The sequence below is a fragment of the Pholcus phalangioides genome, unplaced genomic scaffold (genome assembly GCF_987345545.1).
Source record: "Pholcus phalangioides strain wild (caught in Gottingen) unplaced genomic scaffold, Ppha-v1.0 ptg000017l_1, whole genome shotgun sequence".
NCBI lineage: Eukaryota > Metazoa > Arthropoda > Arachnida > Araneae > Pholcidae > Pholcus > Pholcus phalangioides.
In genome coordinates this window covers 47,664,137-47,681,131 of record NW_028301610.1, presented here as the reverse complement: position 1 = coordinate 47,681,131, position 16,995 = coordinate 47,664,137, and the positions used below count along the sequence as shown (strand labels likewise).

The 16,995-nt window shown below is 36.6% G+C and overlaps 1 protein-coding gene across 1 annotated transcript in view; it reads left to right on the top strand.

Annotated features, from left to right (window-relative positions):
- LOC149073988 (uncharacterized) overlaps positions 1–16,995 on the top strand; it is a 74,949-nt gene that overhangs the window by 30,762 nt on the left and 27,192 nt on the right. Inside the window, exons 2-4 of the mRNA XM_089247278.1 lie at positions 7,012–7,208; positions 7,327–7,414; positions 9,718–9,819. Coding sequence (XP_089103404.1) covers positions 7,352–7,414; positions 9,718–9,819 — 165 coding nt within the window. The 5' untranslated portion in view covers positions 7,012–7,208; positions 7,327–7,351. The remainder of the gene's footprint in view (positions 1–7,011; positions 7,209–7,326; positions 7,415–9,717; positions 9,820–16,995) is intronic.

Sequence of the window (16,995 nt, the reverse complement as noted above, 5' to 3'; positions counted from 1 at the left end):
CTGGGTCCCGGGATCCAGGTTATTTGAAAAATCTAGGTCCTTTTTGAGTGAAAGTGGGTCCCTCTCTTTACCTTGAAAAAAATTATGCCCCCCCCCCCCCATAATTCACTGGTATCTCTTTGAATTTTCTTCCAGCATGTCCCAGGTCTTTGATCACCTGCTTATATTTCTTTGTTGAGACTGAGCAGTGGGTCATGTTCTGGATAGGAGAAGAAGGTATCTGTGAATCAAGTAATTCATTTCTAAAAATGTGTTCTACCCAAAGGTTTATTTATTTATTTATTCACGTCTCAACAAGAAAGTTCATTTACTTTCATTGTCTACTAGTAGGAAAAGCTTGCGAAGAAGTTCATTAGCACTGAGAATTTAACGTATGGAGTTCAGCACATGTAATAAATCTAAAACAACTATACAGTTGATCCCGCTTATAATTTTTCTCCCATTTAGAACATTTTTCCACTTAGTATCAACTTATTTTCATGGTCCTAACAGTAAGTAATTCTCATTAAGATTTCCCGTTTAAAGTTTTCCTATTTACATCATTTTTTTGACAGTTTTTTGAAAAACGTTATAAGCAGGATCCACTTTAATTAACAGTTGAAGGCGGCACACATTTATATATTTACTAATAAATCAATCTATAAATTCCCTTCTGATTGATTGTACATTTTTTTTTTTTAATCTTAGCACTTTGAATATCTTCTGATCAAATTTAAAGCAAATTAGATTCTCTCTCTCCTCTCTCAGACTCAGACACTTAGGGCCTATCTTCTGATTCCCTATTCATACTTTGATTTTCCTGGTAAAATGATTTTATTTTCTCTCCCTTATGGTCCACCACTTTGATCTGTTGTCATTTAACTGCCACATTCTTTCGCACCTGAATATGGGAGCTATGCTACATTTGTGTTGGAGAAACTTAACAGTGTGCTTATGTGTGTGCCCAGCATTTGGCGTGTTTTGTATTCAGTAGGTGGTGGCAACTAGATACTTTCTCTAACAGGGCAAGCACACATTTTGGCACACCCATGTAATGTAGAAGAAGCAGTTATAAAGGGTGAATTTTTGGTGCCCCCTCTAGTCCAGAGCCCAGGACAATAGACCAGCCTGTCCCTCCTCCCTTCCCATTGTGGCCCTGCATCTATCCTCCAAACTGGTAATGCTTGCATTTGAAGTTTAATGTATGTATATTTGTGTTGTAGGTCTGTGTGATCACTGTGGCAACCAGAAGTTTTTTCAAAGGAACAGTCAACTCAAAATTTGAAAACCTTAGAAAATCACATTTTTAGCTGATTACCATAGCACAATCACGGGTTCCAAACACTGAGATTTTCATCAAAAGCAAAACTTTATGAGGGGAGGTTATAAGGGGGCCTCTTCCCTCCACCCCCCCCCCCCAAGATCAAAAACTAAAAATATTTTTGTAGAGAATTAAAATATTGGAATAAGATAATTTCTTTTATACTATCTGTTAACTTAAAATTGTTTTCGAGTGTAAGTTACCCAAACTTTCTGTGAAGAATTAGATCCTTGTGCCCCTCTAAAAGCTAATTCTGCGTACACACCCATGATTTTCGCAATGCAAAACTGTGACTAACACATAGCAGCTAGATCACAAAACTGTGGATATTCAAGGTCGAGTTTTTACAGATTCTGTTTTTTTTTTCTACAATCTCTGGAAAGTTTTACAATTTGAACAAGCATTCCAATCCTTTACGTTAAAAAAAAAAAAATGTGCATTTGCAATATTGTAGAAACAAGACAAATTTACGCCGTATAGATGCTGTCTTTGAATGCCAGCAGATAGCCGCGAAAGTACCGTTATTTCCTGTATGTAATATGTAACCGGAAGGGAGAAAATCTGCAAGGGAATAAAAAAAATCTTAAATTTGAAACTTCTGTACATGGCCCCTAATTCAGGGAAGCAACTAGATATCCCTCATCTTATTCTTGAACAACCCACGTGTATATCAATACAGTACAGTGTACAAAGTAGTAAAATCACTTTTTCAAGGTCGTGCGATCATGATACATGGTAAAAAAAGTTGGGGAGGTTTTTCTCTCGACTTTTTTTCTTATGCGTGAACAAAATTTGTATGAGTCTTTCCGAAATTCCAGGTATTTGCTACTTTATGTAGCGCGCCAATGGCATCTCTGAATGTGTGTGCTTAACTTTTAATTACAGTGGATACCGCTTATAAAATTGAAAAAAAAAAAACATTGTAAGTGGGAAAATACTCCAAACTGGAAATCTTAATGAGAATTACTTACAAAAGTAAGTCGCACTCATGCGCGTACTAAAACGTTCTAAATGGGAAAGTTGTAAGCAATATATGAATACTGTATATTTGTTTTAGATTTATTGCATTCTCTCTTACAGATAAATAACAGAATTTAGCAATGGAATCCCAAAGCTTGTTTGGTATTTGCCATTTCTACAAAGGAGGTCACAATTTCATACCTGAAGCTCAAAAAATAATAAGTTTTTGATGCTTTTTGATAACCACACATATTTGGTCTGTAACTTTCAATTAATTTCAACTTGTAGCAGAAAATTTTTCTTGCCTCCAAACACAAGCAGCTCATTTCTTTCAATGAGCCAAGGTGTTATCAAAATGTTTAAAGCATTTAACGCATGACTTTCATTTACCCAGATTTTAGGGAATACAGCTTTTTTTTTACCAACTAACCACTTAAGTTAGGGTGTGAAGCCATAGAAGAATACCATGGTGTTGTAGTCATAGTAAGAAAGAAAAAGACAGGCGTTATTTATATGTATTTCTATGGAAAACTATATATACCTGATTTGCTCAGGGATGTCATCAGTCCCACATATCCTGTAACTTCTGGGTACTAATGTATTATATGACAGCCATACACATTGATCGGAAATTTCAGCAAACTACCCGAGAACAATGCATGCACATTTAGATGCACCTTTAAAATTACAGATATTTGGCCAAATATGTAATAAACATTTGAACTAAACCGAATATATATCTCTAATGTTCAGTCAGTCTTGCTTTTTTAAGATGACATGCACTGGATCTGTTAGAAGCGCACTATATCAACATTCTCATCACTACAGCCCGGATTACATGCGCTTAAAAAGTGGCAAAATATGCACTCAAAAATGCTAAAATATGCACTCAAAAATGCTAAAATATGCACTCAAAAATGCTAAAATATGCACTCAAAAATGCTAAAATATGCACTCAAAAATGCTAAAATATGCACTCAAAAATGCTAAAATATGCACTTAAAAATGCCGAAATATATAGTATCTTCACACACATCCATATTTTTTATGGGTATCTTTTTTGAGCCACCTCGTTAGACCTTTGCCTGTTGTGGCAAACTATCGCCACCTAAAATTTTCCTGTTGTGGCATTTGTGTTTGTATTCAAAAAATTGTGTAAAAAATTAAATATTCCAAAATATGTATCAAAATCGAGAAAATATGCGGTAAAAAAATCACTATGCAAAAAAAGCAAATATGTTTTAAAATGCATATGCTTTATGGTGCATATTCATTTACAAAAAAATATCCTCATATATGCATATACTGCATATGCAAATAACTTCCAAAACTTTTTATTTAAGCATTTCTAATTTCTAGTTAGTTGCGACTGTTCAGTAACAAAATACCAGTAAAAAGGATTTTTAGAGGCTACTAGCTGTAATACCCGGCGCTGCCCGGGTTTCTTCAGTGAGGCTTTTTTGTATCACGTGATATCTCCCTCTCTTTTTCTTGAGGGATACATATAAACCGTGTCCAAGTTAACCAATATGACGACTTGCTGCGCGATTCATGAAATAAACAAATTTAGATTTACAGAAACGTAGAAATGAATATATATTTTTTCTTTTTTAAGGGGCGCTAGGTATTTCGATAAACCTCCACCCCCTGAACTTCAAGTTACCCATCTGCCTGTTTTAGCTTTCAAAAAATGCTTAATTAAAGCTGTGGAATTTTTTCGATCCACTTTTTACGGGCTCATAACTAATTTTAAAATATCCTAACCCATATGACTTTATGCAAATAAATATCAAAAGACAATACGGAGAACTGAATTTTCATGCTTGAGAAGATATAAATAAAAGTTGAAATCAATGTTATTGCATGGATATTCAATTCAAAAGTAGGTTACTACTACCTACTAATTACTTCATGTTTAATCTCCTGGGCTTCGTATATCTCTAAGCGAATTGAATATTTCAAAAATCGAGAATTCAATACAATTTTTAAAATTATTGATGGGGGCGGAAAAACTCACCAAATTTCCGCATTTCTACAGTAAAATCGGCAATTTTAACACTCATTTCTATGGGAATCATCCTTTGCTTGACCCTCAAACTGATGCTGATGATGATTATGACATCTATTCAAAAAGCCTCATTACTGAGAATATATTGAAAATGTGGCAAACTATTATAAAGGCATAAACTATTATACATATACTAACAGGATTAAAGAAGTGACAAACCATTGTAAAGGCATATACACGTCTGAAACGCATTGCTACGGAACCACGGTAACCAAAGTAAACGTTCGGAAAGTGATTGTTGAGGCCCAAAAACCATTGTTGCCGGACAGTTTTTTGCCCGTTTAGGGCATTTGCCCTGGTCTGGCGAAATTTTAAAGTAGCCTATCGTTCAAGTCGGGTCCCATTTGGTATATATGTAAAATTTGGCGACGATCGATCTAAAATTGTAGATTTGTATAGAGAACATACACACAGACACACAGAAAATCAATTTTATATATATAGATTTCTAAAAGAATTGAACATTTTGATGCTATCTCTAAAAATAGCGTTACAATAAAACAGTTGATATTTCGAGAAAAAAACCGATGTTATGAAAATATTGTGAGCAATTTTCGTTTGAAAAACTATGAAAAAGTGATTGAGCTTCAATAAACCTTCACAAAATATGCACTTATTCTGAAAATTCCTTGATTTTATGCATTTATATGCATTAATGCCGAAAAAGGTCAAAATACGCAAATGCATATAATCTGGGCTCTACTCATCACATTAAATGATTAAGTGTGTAAGTTATGCATGAATTTTGTAAAAATGTAAATTATTATACACTGCTGGCCACCGTAAATGCAACACCCTGAAGTATGCAAATAATATGAAATTTACAACATGCATTAGCGGAAGTGAGATATGCAAATGATTAGAATTTCAGCGCAGACGCACATCACGCGCGCTGTGGCATCACTTCAAAGCGCTATTTAAGGCTTGGAGATTTCGACGATTTGAAGTACGGCAATTGTGTTTTTCTTGTGGTTTTTTCAAAAAAACAATCAATTACGCCTCGTAGAAAACAGCGATCATCTTTTGATCAAGTATCCGAGTTCGACAGAGGAAGGATAGTGGCCTACCGAGATTGTGGATTATCTTTCAGGGAAATCGGTAGTCGTGTTGGATGAAACCAAACAACTGTAATGCGGATATGTGATCGTTGGATGCAGGAGGGTACGACGGACCGGCGTTTTCAATCGCATCTACCTCAGTGCACCACTTCACGTGATGACAGGCGTATTGTGCGTATGGCAGTGACGGATCGCTCAGCCACATCACGAACCATAGCACAGCACATTCAGTCTGTACCGCATCATCCAGTGTCTGCGTGTACCATTCGACGCCGTTTACAGCAGAGTGGTCTGTCCGCAAGACGTCCATTGCTTCGTCTACCCTTGACACAGAACCACAGACGTCTCCGCCGCCAATGGTGCGATGAAAGAAGGATGTGGACGACACAATGGAATGAAATTGTCTTTACTGACGAGTCACGCTTCTGTCTGCAACACCACGATGGTCTGAGACACCGTGGAGAGAGGATGCTGAACAGCTGCGTTATGCACCGCCACACTGGTCCTGCACCGGGTATTATGGTATGGGGCAGTATTGGATATCACTCTCGCACTCCTCTAGTACGCATTGCCGGTACTTTAAAAAGCCAGCGCTACATCTCCGAGGTGTTGGAGCCAGTTGTCCTTCCTTATCTTCAGGGCTTGCCCACAGCCATATTTCAACAGGATAATGCGCGACCACACGTGGCACGCATTGTCCAAAGGTTCTTCGTCAATCGCCAGATTGAATTGCTTCCCTGGCCAGCTCGCTCTCCGGATCTTTCGCCGATAGAAAACATGTGGTCCATGGTTGCTCAACGATTGACCCAGATCATCTTTGGCAACGCGTGGAAGCTGCTTGGTCTGCTGTACCCCAAGAACACATCCAAAGTCTCTTTGAATCAATGCAGAGGCGTGTGGCAGCGGTGATCTCCAACAATGGCGGCTACTCTGGCTACTGATTTTGGCAGGAACCACACTTCACAGAAGTCTATAAATTTAATCATTTGATGCTTGGTCAACATGTTATCTACAAAATAAATATTGTTGCGATATCTCTTGTCTTTCTTGGTGTTGTAATTTGGGTGGCCAGCAGTGTATTAGTTGGGAAGTAATCATATAAGGAATCTGAAGTAGATTTGTTATTGATTAATTCCTTACAAAACGCCAACAATTATTATGGTTTAGAGAGATATAGATGGCTTTTTTCTCAGCCAAAGATATCAAGGAAACAGTAATTTTCCGGATATTATGCTGAGGTGAGCTCGGAAAGAAAAGTCATCACGTCTCCGCCGGGACTCGAACCCAGGCCCTCTTGCATACCGGGCAAGCATGCCACCATCTACACCACTGGAGACACATGAATCTGCCTTCCTAATTTTCAGTGGTGTAGATGGTAGCATGCTTGTCCGGTATGCAAGAGGGCCTGGGTTCGAGTCCCGGCAGAGACGTGATGACTTTTCTTTCTGAGCTCACCTCAGCATAATATCCGGAAAATAACTGTTTCCTTAATTATTATGGTGTTATTCATTTTTACAATTTCACTATTATTTATCCATTTTGAATGTGAATATCAAAAACTCAAATTATTTACTTAACTTGAAAATTGAATGTATGAAAAAAAATGTTTTCAATTAAATTTATAGGTAAAAAAGGGGTGAAGTGGAAAGCAGATACAACAACCCCAGCAAATGTTGTATTAGAACCTACACCGCCACTACCTGCCCCTCCCATAGTAGCACCTGTTCCAGAAAAAGTCAGCAAAGTTTCTACAAGGCGAGAAAGCGGTTGCCAAAGCAAATAGCCCTCAAAAGACCTTCCTGAACTTCCAGTGACAGTTGAGGTGAACAAATTTTTCTATGTCCATCAAATTTTTTAATTTTTTTCTTTTGTATGGATAATGTTGAGAATTACAATTCACTCAAACCTGTGAGGATTACCTGTGCTCTAATTATTTACAGCCAAGCAATGCCAAATTGAAAAAAGATGTTTAAGGAAATGAAATATTGTCAGTCAGTTTTAAAGGAATTATTTGCAAAGAAGCATTCTGTAAGTACCTCTATATGTATGCTATGTTTATTCCTATTTTTGCATTACTGTACCAATTATCATACTTTTTGTTACATATTCCTATTGTATAGAAAATTTTCACAATGTGATGAGGACAAATGACATTTTATAACACGTGACGTATGTTTCGGCATTCATGAGTGCTGAAACATGTCAGTGTGTTATAAAAAGTCATTTGTGCTCATCACGTAGTGAATATTTTCTATAGTTTCAGGTAAAGTGATTCGTATGATTAATTCCTATTGTAGTGAATTGAATTAAAAATATCATTAGGCATTTATGGTGGAAAACTAAATAACATTACATATTTGATAAATTTTCATTTCATTTATCAGACTGCTTGATTTAACTCATTTTAAAAGAGGGAAGTATGCAGATGCCAAATTGATCAATGTATTTTCAACATTATCATTCAATTCTTTCTTAAAGTATTTGAGACTAAGTAGAATAAAATTTGAATCTGCAGAGCATGTTAGACTGTGATTCCCATTAGTATCTTATGTATATATAGTACAAGTACATTGATGTGTATAGTGCAGGTAGATATCCCTCGCTTTATGCCGTTTTGCTATAACACAATTTGAAAAGTTAATTTTAAAAACTTTGGCCGGCAAAATTTGGTCTGTAGTTTGGTTTTAATCTTAAAAATGGGATTGCAGATTAAAGGTGTGAAATAGTTAAAATGACAATATCTGTTGGATTTTGGATTTGTTGATGTAGATGAGACAAACGTGGAAGAAACAATGAAATCCATCTGACCTGATCTCACTAATGAACATCTTTTGGTAACAAATTGACAATGGCATTAAAATTTTAATCCAAGAAACAACTTATTGAATCTGGAATTGCCATATTTGTGAAGAATATTCAAAATTCTCTAGTCTTGCCAAGTTTTTATAGAGACGAAGAATGCTGCTTGCCAGCTGAATCTCCACCATTTTCATTTATCATCCTAAAGAGCCTGGTATGATAGGACAGGCTCTTCAGGAAAGAAAATATCTGTACTCTTACTAGAATCAGCTGGAAGTTGTGAAGACAGAAGTCAAAAGTATTAATTAAATTTATCTATATAACCTGAATTAATTAGATTTATAAGTTTGAATAATTCATTCAAAAAATTTTATTTTGCTACTGCAAATTGGATTTATTTTTTCTTATCCTTCTGAAGAAAACCCCCCATCCCCATCTTACCCATGTCAAAACCCACTCACTTTGTGTGATTATTTTGTGGAATAAATTGCATAAAGTGAGGGATACTTATACCTCAAGAATAAGAATGGACATAAAAATAGAATCATCCAATGTCACATGACATATTTTTATGGTTAAAATAGTCTGAAGAAAATCAGTATAATAAGTTTGCATTGAATGTTTCTCTTTGTTGTCCTCAGCTTTTTTTTTTGCATCTTATAAAATTTGGTCTAGTGCAGAAGACAGTTCCAGCAACCACAGAGAATTCTTTGTTTCACCACATTACCAAATAAACCCCTCTTTCAAAGGAATGTTTGAAAGTCCAATTTGGTTGTTGGATTATACTTTGTGAAGATTATATACAAACCTGCTCTATCACCCCCATGAAGAAATTTAGATTTTTCACTGTATTCGCTCATTTAACCACAATATTATACCCTTGAGGAATGTGTTGCATTGAAAATTTTTGTAGGTAACACATAGTTGAGTATATATAGTGATAAGCATTTATTGTATGATAGCATGTTTTTTTCAGTTACAGTGATACCTTGGTTTGTGAGCATAATTTGTTCCTTGTACATGCTAGTAATTCAAAACACTTGTGCATCAAGGTTAACGTTCCCCATAAGAAATAATGACAATTTAAATGAATTATCTACAACTGCCAATTATCCTCATGCCATCCACAATTCTTTTCAAAGATCAAAGATATAGTGTGGGCTGATTTATTTTATATTATTATGTTTTTGCTAGTTTTATATTAATGACTACAGCATTTTCCAAATGAGACAAAAAAACAGGGGGCCTTCATTTTGAAATCCTGGCTACATTAGCACAAAAGAAGAAGGTGAGATGCATCATTCATAGGCTTGTACTATGAATTTCATTCTCTCAGTCAGTGATGCTTTAACAAATCTGCCCTTGGGATCCAAGTCAAACAAGCCCCCCCCCCTAAACTACCAAAGGAAATAAATATCTATAAATAATAAATTTTTTGTGGATGGGGGGGTTTCATAGATAGACCCATGCCAATTATTGTTAATCATTACCATTTTTTTTTGTGGTTCATCGCAAAATCTATTTTTTTACAGAGTTATGCATGGCCATTTTACAAACCTGTTGATGTGAAAGGCTTAAGTTTATTCGATTACTGTGACATAATAAAGCAGCCGATGGACTTGGGAACTGTCAAAGTTAGTACTTTAAGTTATTTCTTTTCATTCCTTTAAAAATTCACATCATTTGTTTGATTAAAATTTTAATTTTTACAATACCACATATTGTCATTGCCAGAACTTGACAAATTTGAAAAAAATCTGTTCATTACCAAATATTTTGAGAGTCAAGTGTACTTTTTTTTCCTTCTAAATCCAATAATCACATACATGAAAAATTTTAGGCGGCAATACCACTTTTATTATCATCATGGTGCCTAAAATTTTATCATATCCTGTTGATTGGTCATTGATGCCTGTGAAAAAATCCCAATAGGAAAGTTTCTACCAGAGATAAATCAAAAGATAACAAATACACAAAAACTATATTTTCTTAGACCAACAATATTTTTTCAAAAAAATATATTAAATCACGATCTCTGCAGCAAAGTACAGGAAATCAAAAAAAGTTGTCAGATGTAAACAAAGTTGCCATTCATCACTGAAAATCACCAATGGTGCAAAATAAAGCATTTCTGTAAATCACAGCGGATTAAAATGTAGTTCATAAAAAAAAGATCAAAGTTACTACCACTTTACCGCGCACCAACTTCAGTCATATTGCCATATTATACCTATTTCCTACCAATGTAGTTGGGTGGAAAATGAAGACACTACTGTGGTCGTCCCAGGCTCGGTAGGTAAAGAACTTGTTTTCTATTTTCTCTTCGATTGAACCCATGGACCCTGACAGTAACCTTCATGATGGAAGATGAACATCTCATCACTGCACCACTCGCGCATGACCAAGGTTACTACTACATAACCGTACATGCCACCACGTACACATTTCTCTGTGTAATTTCTAACATGTACATGTAGGAACATGTTGTGTGAGTGTATGTTTATGTGTGACAACTCATATATTTGGGTCATTCTCATGAAATAGGACAAAAATTAGTAAAGTTATGGAAAAATGTCAGCCAAAAAATTCTTAGGGGGTACTTTCTGTACCTGTTAATAAACGAAATGTAGTCAGCAATGAAGTTTGTTAAAAAATTCATGGTAAAAAAAAATTAATTGAAATTCAAATATAGGCAGATCTCTCTCCAACCAGGCATTTTGCCTGTTTCAGCGCTCAACTTGATATTTATGCTCGACAATTGCAACATGTTCTTCCACCTATTTTGGTATCTCATTTTCAACTTGGACAAGCACACTGATACTTTAAAAAAAAATTGTCAATTTGATTTTTATTTTATTTTATTTCTCACTCTGTTTTGTAAAGTTTATGAATGACTACAGATTTTTAATTTGTCTTTGTTTTGATAGAGCACAAGATAAAAAAAACTAAGCATGTTGAAAACAATAGAAGTCTCTGAACTGAAACATGTGGTAAAAGTGAAAATGATTTTCAATTATATATATCTCACAAAAAAAAGCACCAGGAGAAGGAACATTTAATAAAAACACTCACCTTTTTTTTCCTGAATAAACTTGATTTATGAATGAATTTACAATTCTGATTAATTTAAAAGGAGATTCAAGTGATGGCTACATTCTTAACACAAAATTTGAAATTTGATAAGTGGCAACTGGTATTGTAGGACTTTAAGCAATGTTTTTTTTTTATGTCACGAATGGAAAAGAAAGCTGGAAAAATTTTCATTTGGCTATAAACTATTGATAAATATTAAAAAATTATAAAAAAGATGAAACACATGAAAGCATACTGATCCTAAAAATATGTGTTATTAATTAAAAATAAGAGTATATTTTTACTGTAAGATAGAAATTTGTTTTATATACACTGGTGTAAGAAATTAAGAGAATTTGCAGACTTGGTCGATCATCTCTAGAACTACTGTACTGATTTCAATGAAATTTGATATGTACATTAGGGTGGAAGGAAAAAAAAAATTTCGAAATTGCCATTGTAATAGAATTTAAAATATGCCTTTATGTGAAGAAATGCTATTCCTAATTTTTTTCCCCAAAATTCAAACTTCTTGAGGTTCCTCATCGCCCCTAAAGTTTTACGCATGTGTGGAATTCTGTAACATGACACTTCGGAGGAGGCTTTCCTATTCCCCTGAACACATGATTCATTCAGTGACCTCGATGTTTTTCCCTTGTTTTCAGTATTCATTTGCTATCTTACCCCTTAACTGAGAAGATGTATAGCAGTCAAAATGACGACCAGAAGCTTTTATTGTTGTGACATTTTAGGAAATCCTAAAGAGTTGGATTCTTGGGTCTTGCCCACCTATGGCTACGCTATTCGTTGTTATTTGGTGACTCAACGCAATATGAAGACACAACAATCAAGAAAAGATCCAGCTATTGCAGACATTCTTGAAACTATCGTGCCAAAGATAGAAAATATTTGGAAAACTGCTTCCATTCCTACAGTTTCTCCCCAACGGATATGCAAAATTTTCAGACTTAAATACAAGAATCTTCAGAAAAATATGAAAGCAAGGAAAGATTCTCAAACTTTCAAGTTGAACTTGAAATCTTTTCAGTGCTAAGCACGAAAATTGTTTGACATTGCAGCAAGTGAATGTGATTTTGAAGACTTTAAGTGTGACAAGTTGAGAAAGGTCCCAAATTTAGAGCAAGATTTCTGGCAAGATCAAAGAAGTACACGCAAGATGGCGATTGGTCGAGTAGATGTCCTAACAACGAAGAAATTGAAAAACAATGAACAAAGCAAAATGAAAATGGTATCCCGTTTGAAGTCATCTCAAGAAGAAACGACGGAAACTAGTTCATCAACCACTGAAAACTCATCTATATCCAACGATTCTGAGGAAAGTGATCTATATGAGCCAAAACACAGTTTGCTGTTGAAGTTAGCATTTCTATCTACTAGTACTTGAAGCTGGTCCATCAATCAGTGCCGACGCAAGTACTTCATTTGTTTTTCAAGTTCTGCCATCATCCTCACAGATGAGAACTAAATTATCAAATGTTGCTCTTGCTTGTGATAGAACTGGTGTGTCTGATCGATCAGCTGCAATTATTGCGAATGCAGTGCTGGAAGATGTTGGGTTATTGACGAAAGAGAAGCCAAATATGACAATAGACCGGATGAAAATAAGGAGTGAAAGAGCACCACAGAGAGTTTTTTGCAAGATAAAATTCCTAGAACAAAATGTGCAAGGAATATATTTTGATGGTCGAAAAGACGAAACCGTAGCTAATGTCAAAGTAGATGATTCTTTCCATATAATATAGAACCATATCTGAAGAACATATAACTATATTGCAGGAACCCGGGTCAATTTATCTCGGTCACACAACTCCAAGAAGCAGTAGAGCAAGGGATATAAAATCATCAATCCTAGACTTTTTGAAGTAAGATTTTGATACGAAAGAATTGATGGCGATTGGATGCGGCGAAACTGTTGCCAATACTGGTTATAAAAATGGTGTTATCAGATTAATAGAGAAAGAAATAGGCTATTCCTTGCAATGGCTTATTTGTCTTTTTCACTTCAGTGAGTCCTCTAAGGCGATCCTCAGCGATCTCAGCGTCTCAGCGATCCTCTAAGGGATCTTGCGAAGCATCTAGATGGATGTTCCATCAGTCCACACGGGCTTCAAAGTGATATCGCAAAAAGTTTGGAAAATTGTGAAAGATTACCTATATATTGTGAAATTTAAACCAATCTCTAATAACATTCCGATAATGGACAGTGACAACAGTGATTTAAGTGCAGATCAGAGATATCTTGTGGAAATGATAAGGGCAAAGAACTGGGAATCAAGAGAATTCTGAAAACTAGAAATGAAGGATTATCAAAAGCAAAAATCCGTACATTCCATGTTCCGAAAATGAACTTTTCTGCTAAGCACTATTCGGAACTAATTGCATGTGATCAAGTGCGAGTGACTGAACCACCCATTATAAAAAATCACGAAATGGACCCACAAAAAAATTATCTGAACCTGCTTTTCCACCTATACCAAATTTTCCGTGTCTCACACAAGCAGTTGAACTGTGCTTAAGACTCGTAACTGAAGCATCTCTTGCTGCATCAACAACCAAGAGTCGTGAAGGCTTCATTCAAGCCGGAATAAAATCAAGGAGTACTCTTCCATCGTTTGAAAAAAAAAAGCAAACTATTTTGCAAAAAAGTGAAATGTAATAACAGTGTGATAGCAGAGGAAGCAATAGAGGCATTCTCCTGATACCTATAACGTCAAACTATGTTTTTTTTTTGTTTTTATAATTTGGAACATAGTTATAGTTTTGTCCCCACCCCCACAAAAATGGTTCACTTATATATATATATATATATAAGTATAATGTTTAAAAAGATTTTTATAATGTGCACCTAGAAAAGTGTTTTTGCTCGACCTTTAGGGTCCGTGAGGAACCTCAAGATATTAAAATATTTTCCTAGATTTTGGTATAATGTCTTAAAACCTTGGAAGGCATCTTTTGAATACTAAGGCAACATCAATTTCCAAAAAAAGTGAAAAAACACCCTTTTTTGTTCCACCCTAATGTACATACATTGATACAATGCAAAACAAATAACCATTCAATAATTGTAATACACGTGCATGATGGGGTGTAATGTGATAGGCCTCCTCGTGGTGCACTCTGGGTAACGCCAAATCTATCACACGTCATTGTCTTCACATATTTGTGCTCATATCATTCACATTTCAATAGCCCAGATTACATGTTAATTTTCATACACCTTACAATACTTGTCTTGCATCTGTTTGTCCTGTACATATCCTTGTCTTTTGTGTCCAACCCCTCATTGTGGGCCTCGCTCAGGCGGGGAGGGGTCCTCCCAGATGGGGCATTGCTTCTAGCGTATTCCCTATCTGGGACGCTGTCTACCTGCGTGTTTGCCATGCGTGGAGACCCGTAAGGCTGGAGATGGGGATCCTGGTTAGCCTGATGAACTTTGGCCTCGGATTCAGCCAAAACGGGAGGCTTGGATTAGCCCCGTCCAGGTCAATCGGCTGTGGTCGCCTCGGTGGCTGAAGGGGTTACACTACTGGGCAGGTAGAGGGGCCGGGCCTGCCGGACTTCATTGAGGTTTGTTGGTGCTGCTTCACGAAGATCTTGGATCTTGAACGCGTCTGCTCGCCTGCTTTGGTGATGTATAGCTCTCACCTAACCTGGCGTTACTACTAACCTTCATCGGTTACGTGTGCACGTCCCCTCGTAGGGCTGCATGGTGGGTGAGAGTAGAACAATACCCATTTAAATATGGGAAAAAATCAAAACTCACCAAAACATCAAAGAACTGCTTTGAATCAACCAAATGTAACTGTAACTACTGCTTCGAATTCATCAGCTGTTTCATTCTTCTTTCTTCACTCTTCGGATACCGATAAACAGCTGTCAAAAGTATCCCATTCCTGATAGATAAAGCTCTCTATGGCACAGTAGGTACCTTAAAATCAGTGAAGGCCCTTCGTTAAGGAGACCTTCTCATCGAAACTAACACATCCAAACAAGCCGAACTCATTCAAAAGCTCACATCTCTCAAAGACATTCCAATAACAGTCAAAATCCATCCCACGTTGAATTATTCACGTGGTGTCATTTCAGATACTAACTTAATTAACATGGATGAAGAAGAACTAACACAAGAACTGGCGTCTCAAGGCGTAACATCTGTCAAACATATTATGAGCCGCAAAGATGGCAATCCAGCTCCAACACGTAATATAATTCTCACATTCTCATCACCAACGTTGCCGAAAGATATCAAAATAGGTTATTATAACCTCAAAACTGGACCATACATTCCTAACCCTGTTGGATGCTTCAACTGCCAAAAATACGGTCACTCACGAACAGCGTGCCGTAGTCAACCCACCTGCACAAAGTGCGGTGAGAAGGACCACATTTCGGATAACTGCACTAATTCACCATTCAAGTGCGTCAATTGTGGTGGCGACCACCCCGTATTTGACAGGAAATGTCCAAAATGGAACAAAGAAAAAGAGATCCAGAAGATCAAAGTCCTCAATAACATCTCATATATTGAAGCACGCCGTCGCATAACCTCTAACCAAGCTCCAATAGGTACTAAATCATACTCTAATATGGTAACAAATCCATCGTCAGCTAATAAGACTAACAATGTCACTAAAGTATCTGTATCAACTCAGACCGAACTACTCATAGCTGATACATTCACTCAAACATCATCTAACCAACCATGAAATAGTTGTGGCTGCTGTTGCTCCCCTGGATTCCGGAGGGAGTCCACTACCTTCGAAGAAGAGGCGGGAAAAGCAATGGCTAACACATTCAAAATAACTACAGGTACTAAACCAAAAATCAACTCTGCAAGCAAATCCAAAAAGAAACCATTCAATGAATGAAAATGAAATGTCCATCCATGAAGAATGTGTCACTAATTGATGACACATCAATTGGTGACATGGAGCTTGACAATAGATCAGATTCCGGTACTACTCGCCGTAAACTAGACCAGAATAAATTCAAAGACCTTGAACCGTCCACTTCTACTTAATTCTATAATTCAATGGAACATTCGTGGTCTTAGATCCAATTACGAAGATCTCAAGGATTTGATCAATCGTTATCATCCTGTTTGCGTGGCACTCCAGGAAACTTTCACAAAGCCCTTGGAGACATGGAACATCAGTCAACATTCCCTCTTTCATATTGACTACGATAATGGGAGTAGAGCCTGCCACGGTGTTGCTCTGCTGGTTCCACATCATGTGTCGTCGTGCGTTCTAACGCTGCACACGAACCTGCAAGCCATCGCGGTGGAAATCTCTACAGGCCTAAGAGTTACCATCTGTTCCATTTATTTGCCACCAAATGACACCATCTTACAGAGAGATCTGGAAGAACTGATTGATCAATTACCACCACCATTTTTTCTTCTTGGAGACTTCAATGCTCATAACATGATATGGGGTTCTAACAGCAACACTCCTCGTGGGGAATGACAATAGTTGAATGACTGTTAGATGACATGGACCTCGCCATCATGAATGATGGCAGTTTCATCATTTCCATGCCCCAAACAATAGTTTCACTGCAATAGATCTATCGTTATGTTCACCCACACTCTTGCCCAACTGGTCCTGGTCGGTTTATCTAGACCTCCACGGGAGCAATCATTTCCCTGTAGTGGTTAAGTGCCTTGATCGACACCATAGCATACCTGAGGGACCTCCTCGGTGGAAGCTTGTGGT